This window comes from Chiloscyllium plagiosum, chromosome 31, assembly GCF_004010195.1.
Source record: "Chiloscyllium plagiosum isolate BGI_BamShark_2017 chromosome 31, ASM401019v2, whole genome shotgun sequence".
Lineage (NCBI taxonomy): Eukaryota > Metazoa > Chordata > Chondrichthyes > Orectolobiformes > Hemiscylliidae > Chiloscyllium > Chiloscyllium plagiosum.
This window is the reverse complement of record NC_057740.1, coordinates 26,688,731-26,709,251: the sequence shown is the minus strand read 5'-3', so window position 1 is coordinate 26,709,251 and position 20,521 is coordinate 26,688,731. Positions and strand designations below refer to the sequence as shown.

General features: G+C 40.8%; 1 protein-coding gene and 1 long non-coding RNA gene across 5 annotated transcripts in view; one reads left to right on the top strand and one right to left on the bottom strand.

The window, feature by feature from the left end:
* The window catches only part of LOC122565348 (rho GTPase-activating protein 45-like), a 175,295-nt gene that overhangs the window by 28,376 nt on the left and 126,398 nt on the right, over nucleotides 1-20,521 (bottom strand). For all 3 annotated transcript variants that reach the window (XM_043721229.1, XM_043721227.1, XM_043721228.1), the window contains exons 8-13: nucleotides 19,576-19,640; nucleotides 18,475-18,585; nucleotides 15,435-15,515; nucleotides 8,806-8,985; nucleotides 4,124-4,261; nucleotides 3,262-3,452 (exon numbers count right to left, since the gene is read on the bottom strand). In XM_043721229.1, coding sequence (XP_043577164.1) covers nucleotides 3,262-3,452; nucleotides 4,124-4,261; nucleotides 8,806-8,985; nucleotides 15,435-15,515; nucleotides 18,475-18,585; nucleotides 19,576-19,640 — 766 coding nt within the window. The remainder of the gene's footprint in view (nucleotides 1-3,261; nucleotides 3,453-4,123; nucleotides 4,262-8,805; nucleotides 8,986-15,434; nucleotides 15,516-18,474; nucleotides 18,586-19,575; nucleotides 19,641-20,521) is intronic.
* The window catches only part of LOC122565350, a 93,920-nt gene that overhangs the window by 49,265 nt on the left and 24,134 nt on the right, over nucleotides 1-20,521 (top strand). The gene's annotated exons all lie outside the window — the stretch shown is intronic.

Sequence of the window (20,521 nt, the reverse complement as noted above, 5' to 3'; positions counted from 1 at the left end):
CTCACAGCGCCAGAGACCCGGGTTCAATTCCCGACTCAGGCGACTGACTGTGTGGACTTTGCACATTCTCCCCGTGTCTGCGTGGGTTTCCTCCAGGTGCTCCGGTTTCCTCCCACAGTCCAAAGATGTGCAGGCCAGGTGAATTGGCCATGCTAAAGTGCCCGTAGTGTTAGGTAAGGGGTAAAGGTAGGGGTATGGGTGGGTTGCGCTTCGGCGGGGCGGTGTGGACTTGTTGGGCCGAAGGGCCTGTTTCCACACTGTAAGTAATCTTAAAAAAAAAAGTCCTGAGGGCATGCTGCACCGTTGGTGATGTCATCCTACCATTCAACGGTCTGGCCTTTCAGTTAGACATGAAAATTCCCAATGAGGTGGCCTTGTCAATAGTCATCGTGGTTATGTTTCACAGATAACGTTACTGGCTATACTTAAAAAAACGTCATTGCAAAGCAAGTTGAGACAGTCTGAGGTTACGAAAGACACTACATATATCTAAGATTTTTATATTCTCTTGATATTTGGAGTGACCAGGAAAGATGCGCGAAACAGTTTCATCCAAATGATACTCGTCTTGAAAGGCAACTGAATCAAAGTACTGACAAAATGGAAACTTGCATCAAACAGTATAAATTCTGATGTATCAGCACTTGAAATAAGGCGGCACGGTGGCTCAGTGGTTAGCACTGCTGTCTGACAGTGCCAGGGTTCAATTCCACCCTTGGCTAACTGTCTGTGTGGAGTTTGCACATTCTCCCCTTGTCTGCACGGGTTTCCTCTGTGTGCTCCAGTTTCCTCCCACAGTCCAAAGATGTGCATGTTAGGTGGATTGCCATGCTAAATTGTCCATAGAATCCAGAGTTATGCAGGCTAGGTGGGGGTTAGCCATGAGAAATATAGTGAAAAGGTGGGATGCTGATCGGAAGGTCAGTGTGGACTCTATAGGCTGAATGGCCTTTTTCAATGCTGTAGGGATTCTATTTCTGAAAAAAATGGTTCATGTTTTAGGTACAGACCTTTTGTCTCAAGTCTAAATGCAAAATACAAAACTATTTCCTTTCGGTTTTTGATGGATTGGTTATATGTAACTGCATTATTTTCTCTGTAAAGCAGAAAGCATCAGGGGATACATAAGTCAACTGGATACATTTCAGGAGAGAAGGATTGAAACACACGGCAGGAAAGTGGGAATTCAAGGTTGATCTGTTGCAGGGATGTGTTTATTGAGTTAAACAGCCTTCACCGGCTGTGTGTTCTTAACTTACATACATTAGCAAAGGTAATACACAATGGCCGATGAATAACTTTTTATTTTGAGCTGCTGTTAGGGTGTGCAAAGTTCTATGATTTTGGGAAATGAAGAAGTGTTTCTCTAAGGGTTTCCCTAAGGCTCAAGACCCATATTATGAATCCAATTATTTATCTTTGTCCAGGCCTTTGGAATGCTCCAGGACCTCATCCAGCAGTAGCACACATTACCTCAGACTCTCTGTTTAGTGTCACATTGTTAAATGGTGCCAGCCTACAGCAGGTAGTTAAATCAGCTTGTCTTAATTGCTGATAGGATGTCATTGAATAAATAGACAGAAAACAGAAGTGGGACATGATTTGCTGGCACTAGTGATTGATAACTTTTCATGTGATCCATCCTCCTTATAACTAGAATTGTATTTAACAGGGATGGTTTTACAGTTTCAAAGCTTTTGCAACATTCTTTCAGTCCTACATAGACTTCAAGAGCTTGCTGCTGCATGGTGAAATAGAATGTGGCTGTTTTAATGCTGATGGTAAATTTAATCAGGTAAATTTGCTAAACATCAGCATAAAATTGTCAAATCTTTGCCGACAAAGCACCTGCACCCTGAAAGAACAATAGTAAATGAAACACGATGGGCCTGATCTTTTGAGCACTCTGATCTTTACAATGGCATGCAGATGTGGAGGATCTGAACCAAATTTCAACATTTCTCACTTTTGCCAGCAAGTGAAAGAGGGTGGGATGTGAATCTCACAGAAGGGAAACTCCCCTTGGCAAGGCCATTTGAACTTAGCCCAGAGTTCAAGCTGACCCCATTTTAGCTGTTCCAAGGCATTAACCTGCAATCAGAAATCTCAAATTGTAGTTTGGAATGTTAGTTGTATATTACCTAATGTTTAGTCTATTTTCATTTTTGTTTGTTACGGTAATAGACTTATAAGGTGAAATCCCTCTGCATCGTTCCTTTCATTGGTTGCTGAGAAATTTATATCTCTTCAAAAGTTGTTGGTCACTATGGGGATCAGCAATACTCACAGATTCACAGAACCAGTCCATACCAAATATAGTCCCAAACTAAACTAGTCCCACCTGCCTGCTCCTGGCCAATATCCCTCCAAACCATTCCTACTCATACTTATCCAAATGTCTTAAATGTTGTAATTGTGCACACATCCACTATGTTCTCAGGAGGTTCATTCCACATGCGAACCACCCTCTGTGTCAAAAAATTGTCTTTTTTAAATCGCTCTCCTTTCGCCTTAAAAATGTGCCACCTCGTCTTGAAATCCCCCATCCTGGGGAAAAGACAACTACCATTAACTCTGTCTATTCCACTCATTATTTTATAAACTTCTGTCAAGTCACCTCTCAACCTCGTATGCACCAGCGAAAAAAGTCCCAGCCTTTCTTTATAACTCAAACCTTCCATATCTGGCAACATCCTGGTAAATCTCTTCTGAACCCTCTCGAGCTTAATAATCCCCTTCCTATAACTGGGCGACCAGAACTGGAGTCAAAAAGTGTGCTGAAAAAGCACAGCCAGTCAGACAGCATGCGAACAACAGGAGAGTCGACGTTTCAAGCATAAGCTCTTCATTGGGAATGTGGGGACCAGACCTGGACACAGTATTCCAGAGGAGGCCTCAAGAACATATCACACTATCAGTGTCCCAACAGCATTTCATCTTGTCTTGTTTTTTTATCCCTTAAAGCACAGTGTACTAACAGGGAATGAGACGGAGCTGATCTGATCACTTTCAAGAAAAACACAGGCATGTCACTTGTGTCTTATGTGTCAATTTGAAACATGACTCAAAGTCACAGTTTACTTGATACCAAATTGCTGAGCAATTGAGCAATAGATTACGGTCATGCCAATCCTGAGAATGAATAAAAGAAAATCACATCCATCGTATTCATTTTACTTGATTCACTCTCTCACAAGTACTTCTCGCTAATATGAAGAATTCGGGTGGATAACCAAGAGTTAATAATAGACGTACACATACCCCGTTACTTGAGATGAATATGATTCAAAATCATAATGTGCTTCCGTTTCAGCTTCCATCTGGAGGTCCTTGACATAAGATGCATATTGCTGGCCTGGGTCATATAGCTTGCTGCTCTCACAGAGTGTCTGGAAGTGCACAGGCAGTGGTGCCGTTTGCATGTGCATTCTCTGGTAGTATGAGATGGTGGCCTGCAGATTCCAATAAAGAGATTTAAACAGAGTAAGCAGACTTCGGAGTTTTTCTAAAATAATTGGAGGGATTTAATAATTAATAATCAGAACGCTCACTGGCAGAGGATTGCTGACACTTCTTTTACAAATCAAGTTTTTACATCACTAATCGTTGTTAGACTCCTAATATTGAATTTATAAATGTAAGAAGAAATGTTTCCTCACTCTGTGCTTTCCAAAGCATGTTTATCTGCCTTGCTCAGCCTCCCAGGAACCTCCCACTATGTTGGTATCCTTCATTTTCCAACCATATTCCTGGAAGTGTAAAGGCAAGACTAGCATGGAAATAGAAGCTGACACGTAGGCACAGTACTTGCAATTTACCAACTGTTGCCAGTATTACAGCGGTGGAAAGGACGATGGATGAGGACTTGCCATCTGAGGTAGTTTGGGCTGAGGTTAGGAATAGGAAAGGTGAGGCTGACACGTAGGCACAGTACTTGCAATTTACCAACTGTTGCCAGTTTACCCTTTGCCTACAGCAACTTAAAATGAATGCTTTAATCTCAACAGTGAACTTTGAACAGCCCTCATCCTTCCTGTGAACACTTGCTGTCTCTCCAGTTTCCTCTTTCAGCTCAAAAAGCAATAACAACATTGAAAAGTGAGTTAAATGAAGCCATACGCACCGATTTCAATGTCTGGTCACTCTGTTTGATGATTTCCTGGATCTGTCGCAGTACATTCACTTTCACGTCTTCCAGCTCTTGTTTTTGTGTCTTGGCATCTGCAATGCATGTTCTGTATGTTGCCTCAGCTTCATCAGCCTGCAAAATACCAGCATTAATAAAATATCCTTTCTAATATGATTGGAAGCAAATTCATACCAGAGAGGCCCAGGAGCACTGCCTTACACAGAAAGCTGTGAATTTTCAAGTCCAAAAAGCTCGTTAAAATTAGACCAATTCAAAATTTCAAAATTGAGATGGATGGATTTTGGTTAGGCTTTAGTGAACTGAGATACAGTACTGAGGCTGGCAGATGAAGAAGCTAAAGATACAGATCTAACAAGATCGGGTTTAATGGCAGTAGCTTCAAGCAACTGAAGATTGTTTTCCTGCTCCTCCATACTTGAACAAAACAGGATTCAGTTCACTAATCATCTACTGATCTTCTACTCAACTCCCATCAAGAAAATAAAAAGAATAAAAATCAAATTAGAGTCATAGAGATGTACAAAATGGAAACAGACCCATCAGTCCAACTAGTCCTTGCCGACCAGGTATCCCAAATTAATCTAGTCTCATTTGACAGCGTTTGGACCATATTCATTACCCATCCAAATGTTTTTCAAATGTTGTAATTGTAGCAGCCTCCACCACTTCATCTGGCAGCTCATTCCATACATGCACCATCCCCAGATCTCTTTTAAAACTTTCCCCTCTCACCTTAAACCCATGCCCTCTAGTTTTGGACTTCCCACCCTGAAGAAAAGACCTTGGCTATTCACCCTATCCGTGCCATGTGTGATTTTATACAACTCTGTAAGGTCACCCCTCAGCCTCTGATGCTCCAGGGAAAATAGCCCCAGCCTATTCAACCTCTCCCTCAGCTCAAACCTTCCAACCTGGCAATGTCCTTGTAAATCTTCTCTGAACCCTTTCAAGTTTCACAACATCTTTCCTTTAGCATGGAGACCAGAACTGAACACAATATTCCAAATGTGGTCAAACCAATGTCCTGTACAGCCACAACATGACCTCCCAACTCCTATACTCAATGATTTGACCAATAAAGTCAAGCATACCAAACATCACCTTCAGCACTGGTGAAGCAGTAGACTCAGCACTGGTCCTTGCGACACACCACTGGTGACAGCCTCCAATCCGTAAAACAATCTTCCACCGCCACCCACTGTCTACTACCTTCAAGCTAATTTTGTATCCAAATGGCTAACTCTCCCTGTATTCCATGTGATCTAACCTTACTAACCAGTCTACCACGTGGAACCTTGTTGAATGCCTTGCTGAAATCTATGTAGACAAGGTCCACCACTCTGACTTCATCAATCCTCTTCGTCACTTCTTTGAAAAACTCAATCAAATTAGTGAGACACACTTTCCCAGGCACCAAGCCATGTTGATTATCCCTAATCAGTCCTTGCCTTTCCAAATACATGTAAATCCTGTCCTTTAAAATCTCCTCCAACAATTTATTCACCAATGAAGTCAGGCTCACTGGTCTATAGTTCCCTGACCTCTCCTTACAACCTTTCTTAAATAATGGCATCACATTAGCCAAACCCCATTTTCTGGCACCTCGCCCATAGTTATCAATAATATGAATATCTCAGCAAGAAGCCCAGCAATCACTTCCCTAGCTTCCCACAAAGTTCTGAGATACATTTGGTCGGGTCCCATGGATTTACCCACCTTTATGGGTTTTCGGACTTCCAGCGCTTCCTTCTCTGTAATATGGACACTTTTCAAGGTATTATTATTATTCCTCCATATTCTCTAGCTTCCATATCCTTCTCTAGCAAAAACTGACACAAAATACTCATTGTTTCTGAAGAAATTTTGAAAATGTAGATTTGTGTGTTTGGGAAATTTTGTCTGTGCACTGCGTTTCCCCATGAGTGTGTTGTCAACTTGAGGGAAATTCCAATGTGCTCACTAGCCCAATGTTTATAGCAGAACTTTACACTTCCTCTAGAATTCTTCTTAGTTCCCTGGAGAAGCAGTCAAACTACCCATAATGTCAGAAAAGGATCAAGAACTACGGGGACCATGAATTAAAGCTGCAAGAACAGGAAGGCACAGAAGGCAAACTGATATAAACAAGAAGAGCACTGAGAGCTGAAGAAAATAAATTGTCAACAGGTGGCATAGAATTGTACTACATTGTTGGAAATGGCTCCAGATGCTACAAATATCATGACCATGACCCTCTAGTCATTCCCCCATTGTAATTCCAACAAGGGGCCAGCACAATTACCAGGGAAAGGGAGTTTAGCCAGGCAGCTTCTGATGTTAGTTAAAGACTGGTAGTTTCATTTGAAAAAGTATTTTAAAAGGCTTTATACAATGCCATGAATGTATTTATTAGTTATGCAGTTTCAATATAAACCACAAAGCAGACGGTTACTAACAAAACAGTTTCAGATCACAACAAACCAAGTAATTTGACATTCAGTTCATTGTTACCAAGGTACAAAATGTTCTAGCCTTCCAACAAGATATTCAGTTTATTGGTCAAAAGGGAACCTGGCCTAGCTTTCAAATGTCAAAATTAGTATTCCTTAACTGGACACAAATGTTGCTAGCTATGTTGTGACAGCTGTTACGCAGAACATGGAACAGTACAGCACAGGAATAGGCCCTTCAGCCCACCGTGGATCTGCTGAATATGATGCCATTGATCCCATCTGCCTGCACTTGGTCTGTATCCCTCTATTCCTCAGCTGTTCATGTGTCAATCTAAATGCCTTTAAACTTTGCTATTGTATCTGTTTCCACCATCTCTCCTGACAGTGTATTCCAGACACCTACCATCCTCTGTGTAAAAAAAACGTTCCTTGCACATTTCTTTTAAACATTCACCCTTTCACCTTCAAACCATGCCCCCTAGCATTAAACATTTCCACCATGGGAAAAGGACTCTGACTATCCACCTGCCTCTCATAACTGGCATACTTCTATCCTCAGTCTCCAAAGCTCGAGTGAAAACAATCCAAGTTTGTCCAATCTTTCTTAATAGCTAGTACATTTCAATCCAAGAAACATCCTGGTAAACTTCTTTTGCATGGTCCCCAAAGCCTCCACATCCTTCCTATAGGGTGGAGACCAGAACTGCACACAATACGCCAAATGTGGTCTGATTAAACCTTGCTACAACTTGCCACCTTCTATACTCAATGCCCTAAGCAACGAAGGCAATCATGCCGTATGCCTTCTTTACCACCTTACCCACTTGTGCACAACTTTCAGGGAGCTATGGACTTGCACCCCAAGATCCCCTTTGTATATCAATTCTTTTTGAGTGTCCTGCCATTTACTGTATATTTTCCTCTTGCACCTGACCTCCCAAAATGTATCACATCAAACTTGTTCAAAATAAACTCTGCCGGTTCTCCGACTAACATTTCAACCGATCTATATCCTGTTGTAATCTTTGACGACCTTCCTCATTATCCACAACTCTACCAATTTTCTTATCATCTGCAAATTTACTAATCAATTCACCTATATTTTCCTGCAAATTACATATATGTATCTGATTTTTGTGGAACATCACTGGTCACAGACCTCAATTCAGAAAAGCAGCCCTCCATTATTTTCTGTCTTCTGTGACCAAATCAATTTCGTATCCAACTTCCCAACTCACCATGGATCCCATGTCTACACAGAAACATCACACCTATATTACAAACTTTAAAAAGTTCCACTGGTGACTAAGGAAGCATGATTTACATGTTCATATCATCTTTTCCCTTCAGTTTTACAACAAGTACAATGCTTGTTTGAAATTGACTAAAATCACTGATAAATTAAAGAACAAAAGATTATGATATGGCTTTTGGAAAATTATACAATAACAGCAAGAGGTCTGTCACCATCTGAATTTCTGATTGAAGACGTTTTACAATATTAATATGCCACCAGAACTTGCAAAATTACTTATTCTTTATGTGCAATATTACTTTCTGTGTCTGCATTTGTCATGCCATTGACAGAACATCTAATGAATTCCTCGTAGCACCAGATCATCTTAACTTCAAGACAAGTGAATGCATGTTGTATATCACATTGATTGGTTTTTAGTTGTCTGTTTTTTGTAAAATGAGATAAGGGTTTTAATCTTATTTGTGGTCTGAATGATCTCAGGCTGTTTATCTATTTGGTTCAAATATCAACATTCAATGCACCCAGTGATAATCAGGTTCTGGCCCCTCTAAGATTACTCTGTAAGTTGACAAATGAAAATCTTTTTAACAAATTAATGATTGGGGAAGTATATTTTCCTGTGTTCTGCATTAGCAATACCATCGACATCTACTTTTTCTGAAAGGAAAACGTCACAAAAGCCCACACAGTGACAGGGAGAATGTACGTATATACACACACACACACAAACACGATAATACTGAACGATGTGGCAGGTTCACAGGGCTTCTCCTATTTTCTCCAAATCAATGACACTAAGGGGCTAAACGATTAGTAGGAGGATATGCTAGAATGCATACAAAGGGTCCAGATGCCATTTTAAAAAAAATTACATTAGATTAATACAGAGGTTCATTGTTAAAACACGATAAAATGTTTGAAAACATGCCCACAACGAGGCAGTATATCCACTCTTCAGGCCTCACCTTGTTGCGTGCATCCTCCTCTGTCCTTCGCTTCTTGTCTAGAGTCTTGCTGGCGTTACTGCTGCTTGCACTCTGCTGGTCCTCTTCCGCTTTCACTGTCAGGATCTTGGCCTTCTCGTACTCCTCGGAACGTTGCATGTACGCCTGCTTTGCCTTTTTAAGGTTCGCCTCGGCTTCTTGCTATGAGGTGATAACAGAAAGTCAGTCTGGTTTACTGGACAGAGGTGAGCTATGGTTGGTCCAGGTCAGATGGAACTCTTGCTGCTTCACAAAAGAAAAATGTTGAGGCGTATGTTACTATTACTGAGCAGCAGTGTGTCAATTCAAATACATTCAGAAGTGGCCTCACACTGTTAAGTTTATATTTGCCGAATGAATACACCTAAATGAGCAGGAAAAGAACATAATAAGAAGAGTAGGCCATTCAGCCCTTCAAGCCTACCCTTCAATATGATCATGGCTGATCTGCCCCAGGTCTCAACTCCTGTTTGATTCCTCATTGCCCTCAACTACTCAATATTCTGAAAATCAACCTCTTTCAATACTTTCAATGATTTAGCCTCCCCAACTCTTTGGGGTACAGAATTCTAAACGTTCACTGCCCTCTAGGAGAAGAACTTGCTTTGCATTTCAGTTTTAAATGCGTTTATTTTGTAATTATGTTCCCGAGTTCAAGATTCCCACATTAGAGGTAACACTTTCTCAACATTGACCCTGTCAAAGCCACTAAGAATCTCGAGTATCAATAAAATCATCCCTTAGTCTTCTTAAGTTAACCCCTTCATTCCAAGAATCAGCCCAGTGAATTGCTTTTGAACAGCCTCAATGTCCAGTCTTAAGTACAGGAACCAAAACTGCACACAGTACTCCAGGTGCATTCTCACCAACACCCTGTGCTGTTGTAACAAGACATCCATGTTTGCAAACTCCAAATTCATATCAATAAAGGCCTAAATTCCATTTGTTTCCCTAATAACTCGCTGCACCTGCATGTTTCATATAGATGGACACACAGATCCCTCTGCACTGCACTCTGTTTGGAGTCTTACTCATTAATTTAGATGGCTTTAATTAGTCCCATTGATCATAGAACAGAATCTCTACAGTGTGGAAACAGGCCTTTCGGCCCAACAGGTCCACACCGACCCCTGCAGAGTATCCCATAGAGGCCCATTCCCCTATCATATTACTCTACATTTCCCATGACTAATGCACCTAACCTACACATCCCTGAACACTATGGGCAATTTAATATGGCCAATCCACCGTACCTGCACATCTTTGGACTGCGGGAGGAAACCGGATCACCTTAAGGAAACCCACGCAGACACGGGGATAATGTGCAAACTCACACAAACAGTCGCCCAAAGGTGGATTCATTCCCGGGTCCGAGGCGCTATGAGGTAGCAGTACTAACCACTAAGCCACTGTGTTGCCTCCAAAGATAGCTTCATATTGACCCAAGTATTTTAGGTGAGCAAAATCTGTTGGTTGGATTCATACTGGGGAACCTTAAGGCATGGATTTGTTCTTTCAGTCTTCCAACAGCTGCTTTTACCCAGGAAACAATGATGCCAAAAGTCTTCTTGTTATATGATTCATTTTGACAAGATCTCTTTCTTTCAAAGGAGGCTGACCTTTACACAGACGGTATCACATTAAGTAAAAATAAGGCAAGGCCAATCAAAATAAATCCTAACAAATGCATCTGCCCTTTAAAGTCAAGATTTAACTCCGAGGTTACTCTGCACTTGTATCTGATTTGGTGGAATTTCTTGCACATCCTTTGGTGTGAGTAGCAATCACAATGTGACACCAAAATCTGTAACTGAGATTCTTCTCATTTATTTTCAACTCGCTCCACAGCAACCCAACAGACATTTCTCAAATTCACTCCGAATTATTTTTAAAGTCTCAAAACACTTTTCAGTGAAACATCATTCTCTGTCATCAATATCAATCCTTACTGTGCCTTCTGCTGGTAACTAATAATGTAATTAAAATCATTCTCCCGTTTAGGCCTCCTAGCATATTTGGCAGGTAATTCACAAGTTTTGACTCAAGCACGCCAGGAATACCCCCAACCCCCGAGATAAATTCCTGCTTTTTGCTGATCTCAGCTGGAACAATGCCAATGGTGCCACAGTCCAGAAGTCAAGAGGGAAAGCTATCCAGGTTTTCCATGCCTGGACACTGTCCAATGCTATCTCCGTTGACAAGTGCACAATAGGCTTGGCAAAGTTGCACCCAGAAATTAAATGGCCTGTGGGCATTTCTCATCAACTCGCACACTGCAGTGACCATACACGACAGTTAACAGAAGGCAATAGGAGCTGGTTAAACACAAGGGGCAGCAGGAATGTCTTCAGTGGGGGGAGCAGAATTAATGATAACAGCATAACTGCAAATGGAGGACCGTTTGGGAGACTTGTTCCAGTCTATTTTGCATACTTCTTCAAATGTACGAACTTGGCACCATTTTTACAAATTTCAGAACAGATTGGGAAGTCTGAGTTTGTAAAAATGGTGGCTCACTTTGTGAAGAAAACTTTCAGCTTGGGTCAAACCAAGTGCAAACTCATCTGCCAGCAGTCTGACTATTTCCTGTGCACTTCCTCTGTCTGTTGCACATTTTCATAAGGAACCCATTTCCTGCAGTTGTTTTATCTGATACCTGCTGTGAGTGCAGCAGGAGAAAATGGCAGCTTCAAAAAGCTCTACTGTTCCCTCTGTGGTTGCCCTGGGTTAATTTTAGACAATGAAAGCTTTACTTCATGTCACCTTTCTGTTTCTTTTTCCAACAACAGCACTGAAATGCAAGTGCACACAACAGATTTTCTTTCGTAGACCTTTTAAATTAGAAAACATTCCTCTTCGGTCATGACGTGTGAAAATAACGGATGCTACGACCATTGAAAATACAGAGGAGATAAAGCCAAAAGGGTATGGTGAAGTGGGAGGGTGGTTAAAGTGAAGAGATCAGATTACAACAGGATCTTGATCCGATGGGCCAATGGGCTGAGAAGTGGCAGATGGAGTTTAATTCAGATAAATGCAAGGTGCTGCATTTTGGGAAAGCAAATCTTAGCAGGACTTATACACTTAATGGTAAGGTCCGAGGAAGTGTTGCTGAACAAAGAGACCTTGGAGTGCAGGTTCATAACTCCTTGAAAGTGGAATCGCAGGTAGATAGGAGAGTGAAGGCAACGTTTGGTATGCTTTCTTTTATTGGTCAGAGTATTGAGTACAGGAGTTGGGAGGTCATGTTGCGGCTGTACTGGACATTGGTTAGGCCACTGTTGGAATATTGCATGCAATTATGGTCTCCTTCCTATCGGAATGACATCTCTCTGCACGGCAAACTAGCCATCAAGTCAACTGAGCTAACCAGCCTCCTCTACACTTCTTATAGTAGGACTAGCAGGTCAAATTATGAGAATAAGTTTGCATCATATTTCCTTAAATACAGAAGGTGGAGGGGTAATCTAAATGAGGTGCCTGAAACATTAAAATAATGACTGAGAACAGATTACTAATAGAATAAAATTTCCATACCAGAAATAAAAAGGGTGCATTCTTAAATATGAGCTAAGTCCTATTACAGGGGTTTAAAAAAAAGAGAAGCTCTTTCACACAAATCGAATTCTCCTCATCAAAAGACTGTGGACTTATGAATAATTGGAACTTACGATTGTGGTTGGTTGATTTTTGTTAGTTATGGGCATCAAGAAATAATTAGGGTAATGGAGTCAATGTACTTGATCTTGCCAAACACCAAAACAGGCTTGTGGGTTGAATGGGTTATGCCCATTGCTATAACTTCCAACTCGATCACCTCAGAACAATTGCTGAAATCAGAATTGTCCTTGCTGAAAAGTTGCAAAACTCCAAAGGTGCATCCCTGTAAAAAGAATTAGGAATAGCTGGACTTCCCTTGTGGTTCATCAAGTTTATCCAATGATTGGTTAAGGGATACAGACCAAGAGAGATCAAGGGTTGCTACTTGGTGATTTCACTCTGTATGGTCATTACAATTTCTGAAGAAAAATATAATTGAAGCTCCCCATTTCTCACCATTAATTAGAACTCCTGACAGAACTGATCAAGCATGAAAGATCAGGTGAGGACAATGTCTTAACTTTTCAAATTTCCTGTAATAACACAGCTTGGAAATGTTTATTACCAAGATGATTAATTGTTTCTGCTAAAGGCTACTGATGAACCATCAGCTCCTCATGGTTTTACTGTGGCAAAGAGTCAGTGAAAAGAGAGAACACTGATGTAGAAAGAGTTATGGAGTCATACAGCATGGAAACAGACCCTTCAGCCTACCAAGTCTATGCTGACCAATTTCCCAAACTACACTAGTCCCACCTGCCTGCATTTGGTCCAGACCCTCCAAACCTTTCCCATTCATGTAATTATCCAAATATCTTTTAAATGTTACAACTGTACCTGTATCCACCACTTCCTCTGGCTGTTCATTCCAAACACAAACCACTCAGTGAAAAATGTTGCTCCACATGTCCTTTTTAAATTTTTCTGCTCTCACCTTAAAAATATGCCCCTAGTTTTGAACTCTCCCACCTTAGGGAAAAGGCCTTTGCTATTCACCTTACCTATGCCCCTCATGATTTTATAAGCCTCTATAAAAAGGTCACCCCACAACCTCCTACACTTATTGAGAAAAGTCCCAGTCTATTTTTCTCACTCAAATCTTCAATTCCTGGCAACATCCAAGTGAATCTTTTCTGCACCCTCTCCAGTTTAATAATATCCTTTCTGTAACAGGGCAACCAGAACTGCACACAGTACTCCAGGAGGGGCCTCACCAACATCCTGTAGAATGTCAACATGACATTCCACCCCCTATACTCAAAGGCCTGAGCAATGAAGGCAAGTATGCTAAATGCCTTCTTAAGCACCCTGTCTACCTGTGACATAAATTTCAAAGAATTATGTAGAGGTCTCTCTGTTCTACAACATCTCCCAGGGCCCTTCCATAAGTCCTATCCTTGTTTGTCTTAACAAAATGCAATACCTCGCATTTATCCAAATTAAATTCCATCTGCCACTCCTTGGCCTATTAACCCAAAAGATCTCTTTGTAATCTTAGATAACCTGCTTTATTGTCCACGATGCCACCAATTTTCATGTCATTTGCAAACTTTACTAATCATGCCTCCTATATGCTCATCCAAATCATTTACATAAATTACAAACAAACGTGGACCCAGCATTGTTCCCTGTGGCATACCACTGGTCACAGGCCTCCTACCAGAAAAACAACCCTCCACCACGACCCTCTGTCTCCTACCGTCAAGTCAATTTTGTATCCAATTAGCAAGCTCATCTTGAATCCCATCAGACCTCACTTTACTAATTAGCTTACCATGCAGAACCTTATCAAAGGCTCCACTAAAGTCCAAGTAAACAATGTCCATCACTCTGCCCTCAATGTTTTTGGTTATTTCCTCAAAAAACTCAATCAAGTTTGTGAGAAATAATTTCCCTTGCAAAAAACCATACAGACTATCCCGAATCATTCCTTACCTCTTCAAATGCATGTAAATTCTATCTTTCAGAATCACCTCTAACAACCTACCCACCACCGATGTCAGACTCACAGGTCTATCACTCCCAGACTTTTCCTGACAGCCTTTCTTAAATAAAGGCACAACATTAACCGCCTCCCAATCCTCCGTATGGCTCACCCATAGCCGTAGATGATACAAATATTTCTGCCGGGGCTCCTAAATTTCCTCACTAACTTTCCATAATGTCCTGGGATACACTTGATCAGGTTCTGGAAATGTATCCACTTTAGGTTTTTGTAAGACCTCCAGCACTTCCTCATCTGTAATGTGAACTGTTTTCAAATCATCAATAAGTATTTGCCAGAGTTCCTTAGCCTCTATTTCTTTCTCCACAGTAAAAACTGATACAAACTATTCATTTAATATCTCTCTGATTTCCTGAGGTTCAACACAAAGTCGACTTCATTGATCTTAAAGCGGCCCTACTTCTCTCTAGTTGGTAAGATGAAGCAGCTACAAAGTTAAAAATTAGTTAAGGCTAAACTAACAAAACTAAAAAGAGAGTGCTGGAGAAACCTCAAAGGTCTGGCCACATTTGTGGAGTCAGACACAAAGGTTTGAGTCTGGCATGACTCATTTCCAGAACTGGGAACGTTAGAAAAGTGTAGAACAGAAAACACATTTGCAAGGCAGTGTCTGCATTGTACTCCTACACGAGAGGGGCATTCAAACCTTCACGAACAAGAAATGCAACAGTTAGTAAAGCATTTTGTTAGTTTACATCATTCATTAAAAAAAACTTTCTAATATGAAATGCATTTGAGATCGAGCCATTAAGAATAAACGGAAAGCACAGGAAATCTACATTTGGCTGTCAATTAAAAAAAATGAATATTGGAGGATGGGGATTTCATTTTCAATCATCAGTGATTCACCCCGAGCTCAAATGCATAATATCTGGGAAAAACGGGCTCAGACTGTAGGATGACTACAGTGACGGGGAGATAAAAATATCCCCTCCGATTAAAGTGTACAACCGTGTGTCAAAATGAAGGAAATTTGGAGGACAAGTAATTCAGTTGTTTCTCGTACCAGCTTTCTCTGTGCCCGGTGCCATTGTTCTTTAATTTCTTTTCTGCGCTTTTCATGATCCAGCCTTCTTCCAGCTAATGGCTATGTCAAACAAAAAGACAATTTCACAAATTCAGCATGAATACCTCTTGCACACGCTGCTGATGAGAGTATAATCAATAGAATGTCATTGAGCTGAACTCCCAACAAAGTGGGAACCCAGAGGATCTTCAGGTTGAGTGGGTAGAACGCAGACTTGCCAGGATTGTAGCTGACTCTTCTCTCCTGCCATTTACTTTGGGATGGAGATCAGCAGCTGGAGTCGATGGTTGGAAATGGAACCAGTCGAGGAACTGGATTACGGGTGAGGGGACAACACAATTGAAGGTGATGAAGAGAGTCTGCAGAAACCTGGGGCTGGAGAGGCCTCCTATTCCTCCACAAGGAAGATTTTGAAAATAGGGCTCTCGTAGCCTGCTCAGCTCTCTTCTGGGTCCAGTGCTACTTGGCTTCTGTTGTTTATGATAAAACCCAAACTAGATGTCAAATGCGGATATGAGATATAAAGAGCACTGGGGTCTGAATGGCACCATTAGGCCATTGCATTCTAACAAGATGTCTGCCTATCTCAGGCACAGTTTGAAATAATAATGTGGGTGACACAACACTGGGAACAGTTAAAAGCCGAAAGAACTGCAAATGCCGTCAATCAGAAGCAAAAGCAGAAATTGCTGGAAAAGCTCAGTAGGTCTGGCAGCATCTGTGGAGAGAAATCAGAGTTAACATTTCAGGTCGAGTTACCCTTCCCCAGAACTGGGAGCGTGTTGCTCACTGCTGAGGTGTGAACCCCGTTCTTGTCTGGTATGAATGGTACAAAACTGTTGACATTTTGGGTTTGGTCTGAGCTAAGGGACCCAAAATCAGAAATTCACTTCTAACAGTAAGTTGTGAAATACACTCACAACTGGACTTCAAATATAATAAGTGAATGAATTTGGATTCTTAAATAATGACTAGTTAGAAGCTGTCAAAGACTGATGAATACCGGGAACAAAGAAAGCCACTAATGTCAAGTCAAATACTCCTTCAATAAGAGGTCCTTGGCAAAAATTCAGATTGAAGACTATTAGATGAATATTCTGCTGTGCCTCCTGAATTACTGCCAGAAACTCCTGCCATTGCTGCTAGGCTCCCATTCTAATCAATTCCTCCATCGTTCCTTTGTAGTTACTTTTACTCAATTGTAATATCATTATATCCGACTCCAGCTTCTCCATCTCAAACTGCAAGGTGAACTATATACTCACTCGCATATTTGCAAGAATGATTAAATATTACAAAATATTCCACAACTAACAATGCAAATAAGTTAGTTCTCAGGTGAAGAATCCTTTGAAGAAAGGATTCCTTTGCTCCAGATGTTGGATCCAGAACCAAAGAGGTGGATTTCTGGCAAATTGGGAAACAGCAGAAAGGACAGACACCTCTGGCCTGTACCAATCAGTCAGCAGGTGCTTAAACCACATCACTAACATGTCCCATTGCAAAGCTCTTCATAGAACATGAGGCTGGGGAAGAGCAAGCTAGTCATGCAACACTGGTTTTGGTGATGTTTACAATCCTACTTTTGCTGACACATTGTAAACTGTTTTCATACATTTCTGCATAGACTGGATGAAGAAACACCTGCTGAAAAGTGCTACCTGGATGCAAGATGAAAACACGTACTAGTCTGTCCTGAATCCAATATATAACATAATGGGCTTATAAAGAATGTAACTCTGAACCTCTCACTGCTTGACATTACGTGATGTCCCCCATGACCTCCTCTAATCTTTTCCACATCCTCTTTTCCATCTACTCCTTTCTCATACCTTTCCCCATTACCCCACCTCTCATCTCACTGCACTCTTTTTATCCACCTCCTAATTCCTACACAAGATATACAGCGCTGAAACATGTCATTCAGCCCAATTACTTAATGCTGTTGCTTATTCATCACTTGAACCTCTTCCGGTCTTTTCTCATCTTAACCAAATATTTTCTCCTCCCTTATGTGCTTGTCTTGTTTCCCCTTAAAACTATATATTATTCACTTCAACCACTTCCTGTGTAGCAAACTCCATATTCTTTATTTCTTTGAATTAAGAAGTAGTTTCTTCTGAATTTCCTGTTGGATTTCTTGGTGACTATCCTATATTGGTGGCCTGTAGATACATTCTTTCCCACAAGAGGGAACATTCGCTTTTAAACCCCTCTGTTAGATCACCCCTCTACTTCCTTCTGTGAAGACAGAAGAGTACGAGCCTGTCAATTCTTTCTGGATATGTCCAGTGCATGCATTTCTGGTATCATTCTTTTAAACCTGTTCTCACCCTCTCCAGTAGCTCTCTCTCTCTCATTTTTATGTTACGGCAATCAGAACTGCATGAAATATTAAAGTGAGACATTGGCTCAGATTTAGTATCATCCCCTTAATTTTCAATTCTATTTCTTTTGCAATGAATTCTAATGCTTGATTTGCTATCTGCATTGGTTTTGCTAACCTGTGACATAACATTTAATGATTAATGCATATTCAGAGATTCCTTTGCTCCTCTAATCTATCAAAAATTTTCATCTTCCAAGGGATAACTGACCTCCCATATTTATTAGATTGTAATCTAATCATCAAATACATCTCACTTGGGTTGAACGTCACTTCCTAATTAACAATCTTGCAGATTAGGCAAATAACATCCTCCTGTAATTTGTTGCAAATCACCATTATAAGGACTTCCTTCCCTCTGTGCTCCCAAGTGCTTGCATCTAAATATTCTGCACCCTTTAACCCAATCGTGACTTGGTCTTGATTTCTTGTGTGCAATGCCACAGGAGATGAACTTGAATGAAATGAATGTTAACCTCAGATACTTAAAAACAAGATGTATTTCGCATGCAAAATGTTTTAAAAAGATAAATAGTCTCTCATTTCCTCCAAGAAACACCATTCGTTTGACTGCCATGCAATAATAAATCTATTATAATTTCTGGATTCTTGTTCTGGAGTGTATCTGGTTACCTGGAGGAAGGTTTGGTTCTGGAGGACGTTAACTCCTTGTATCATGCTTTGTCCGAAATCCAGGTCCTGTTCCAGAGCCAGCGAGTAAATTGACAGAAAAGGCACATGATACTAAACAAACAAAGCATTGAAGTTAAAATATAAGTCACTCAAAGAGGACACAGAGTGAAGTAACATATTGTAATGTATGTTACATAAAAGTGTTCCAGTGTACAATCAAGTGAAAGCTATGACTATAACACCGACTGGACTCCTTGTATCTTATGTTTAAAATTGGCACAATATGGGATAATCTTATATCCCTTTTTGCTTCTTTTAGTTTCACTGCTTTTAGTACAAGAGTGAAGTACTGATCAGATTAGTTCAGTTAATTCTCTTGAATTGCTACAGTCTGTGTTGTAGGTAGAAAGGAAGTTCTAGGACAAAGGAATCACCAAACATTTCCAAGACATGGTGAGGTGCAACTTGGAGGGGATTGGTGTTGTTTCCATGTGCCTACTGTCCTCGGAACTTCAAGTTGTAGAGATCATAGGTTTGAAAGGTCTTAAAGATACCTTGGCAAGTTGTTGTGGTGCATCTTACCGATGGTACACACTGTAGCAAAGATACAGCAGCGGAGGAGGGAGTGAATGTTGAAGGTGATGGATGGGGTGCCAATCAAACGGGCTGTTTTGTCCTGAACAACATTGAGCGTCGCATGTTGTTGAAGTTGCATTCACCCAGCAAATGGAGAGTATTCCTCCAAACTCCTGACCTGTGCTTTGTGGAGGGTGGAAAAGCTGTGGGGAGCTAGGAAGTGAGCTACTTGCCACAAATTCCCAACCTCTAACCTGCTTATGTTCACAGTATTTGCAATTCCCTCCAAATGGATTATCTCAGAAGTACAAGTCTCAACATAAAACACTGGACTGGGGTATGAAGTGACCGTTTGTAGAGAGAGAGCATAATGAGACTTGTACACTACCTACATGTCATCACGTACCACTGCTGTAGGAGAACAAATCCAGAAGTAAACTGAATTTTAATTAGCTGCTTTAGTGCATTTTAAAATTTAACAGTAAGTACTGTCCAAGCTCTATTCATTCATGCCCATTTCCTTACCTCTTGAGTAATAGTGTGTCTACAGGTGTGGATCAGTTTTGTCAACCCTTTGGCAAAGTCCATTTCTGCGGAAAAAATACAAAATACTCCTGTCATAAACAGGAAGCGTGTAATCACATAGCACTGTTCATATACATTTTTTTTCACTTTATACTGATGATGTTTCTTACTGAATTCATTCACTGTTAAATACTATTCACACAAATAACTGGAGGATATAATGACAAGAGATTTATCAGGTATCTATTGTAGACATTTGCCTGTAACAATCAGTTGAGACTTGTTTGATCTCCTTCAGTTGACTAGATTGAAATAATATTAAAAATCACACAACACCAGGTTATAGTCCAACAGGTTTAATTGGAAGCACTAGCCTTGGGAGTGCTGCCCCTTCATCAGCACAACCACCTGATGAAGGAGCAGCGCTCTGAAAGCTAGTGCTTCCAGTTAAACCTGTTGGACTATAACCTGGTGTGCGATTTTTAACTTTGTACACCCCAGCCTAACACCAGCATCTCCAAATCTTGAAATAATATAATTCTTCTGTGGTTTCTACCTCAACCCATCTGCTACTGAAACTCTCATCCATCTTCATGCTCATCTCCTCCAATGTTCTGCTTTCTCCCCACTCCCTTCTTCCAGCCACTGTAAACAAGCAGCTCAAGAAACACTCTACTTCCCAAGATCTATTCAAAATCAGTTCTTGTCAGCCTGTCACAGCCATCACACTGGCTCCTGGTTTATCAACGGCGAAAATATTACATTCTCCCCTTTGCATTTAAATCCATTAGCAGCTTCGCTTCTTTACATTTCTGTTACTAAATGATGTATTAATGCAACCTTCCTGTCACTAGTTCTCTGGTGCTCTGGCCTCTTGTGCAGCCCTCCCTCATTTCTTCCCACCATTAGCAGCAAAGTGACCTAGGCCAAAAGATCTTGGAAGCCC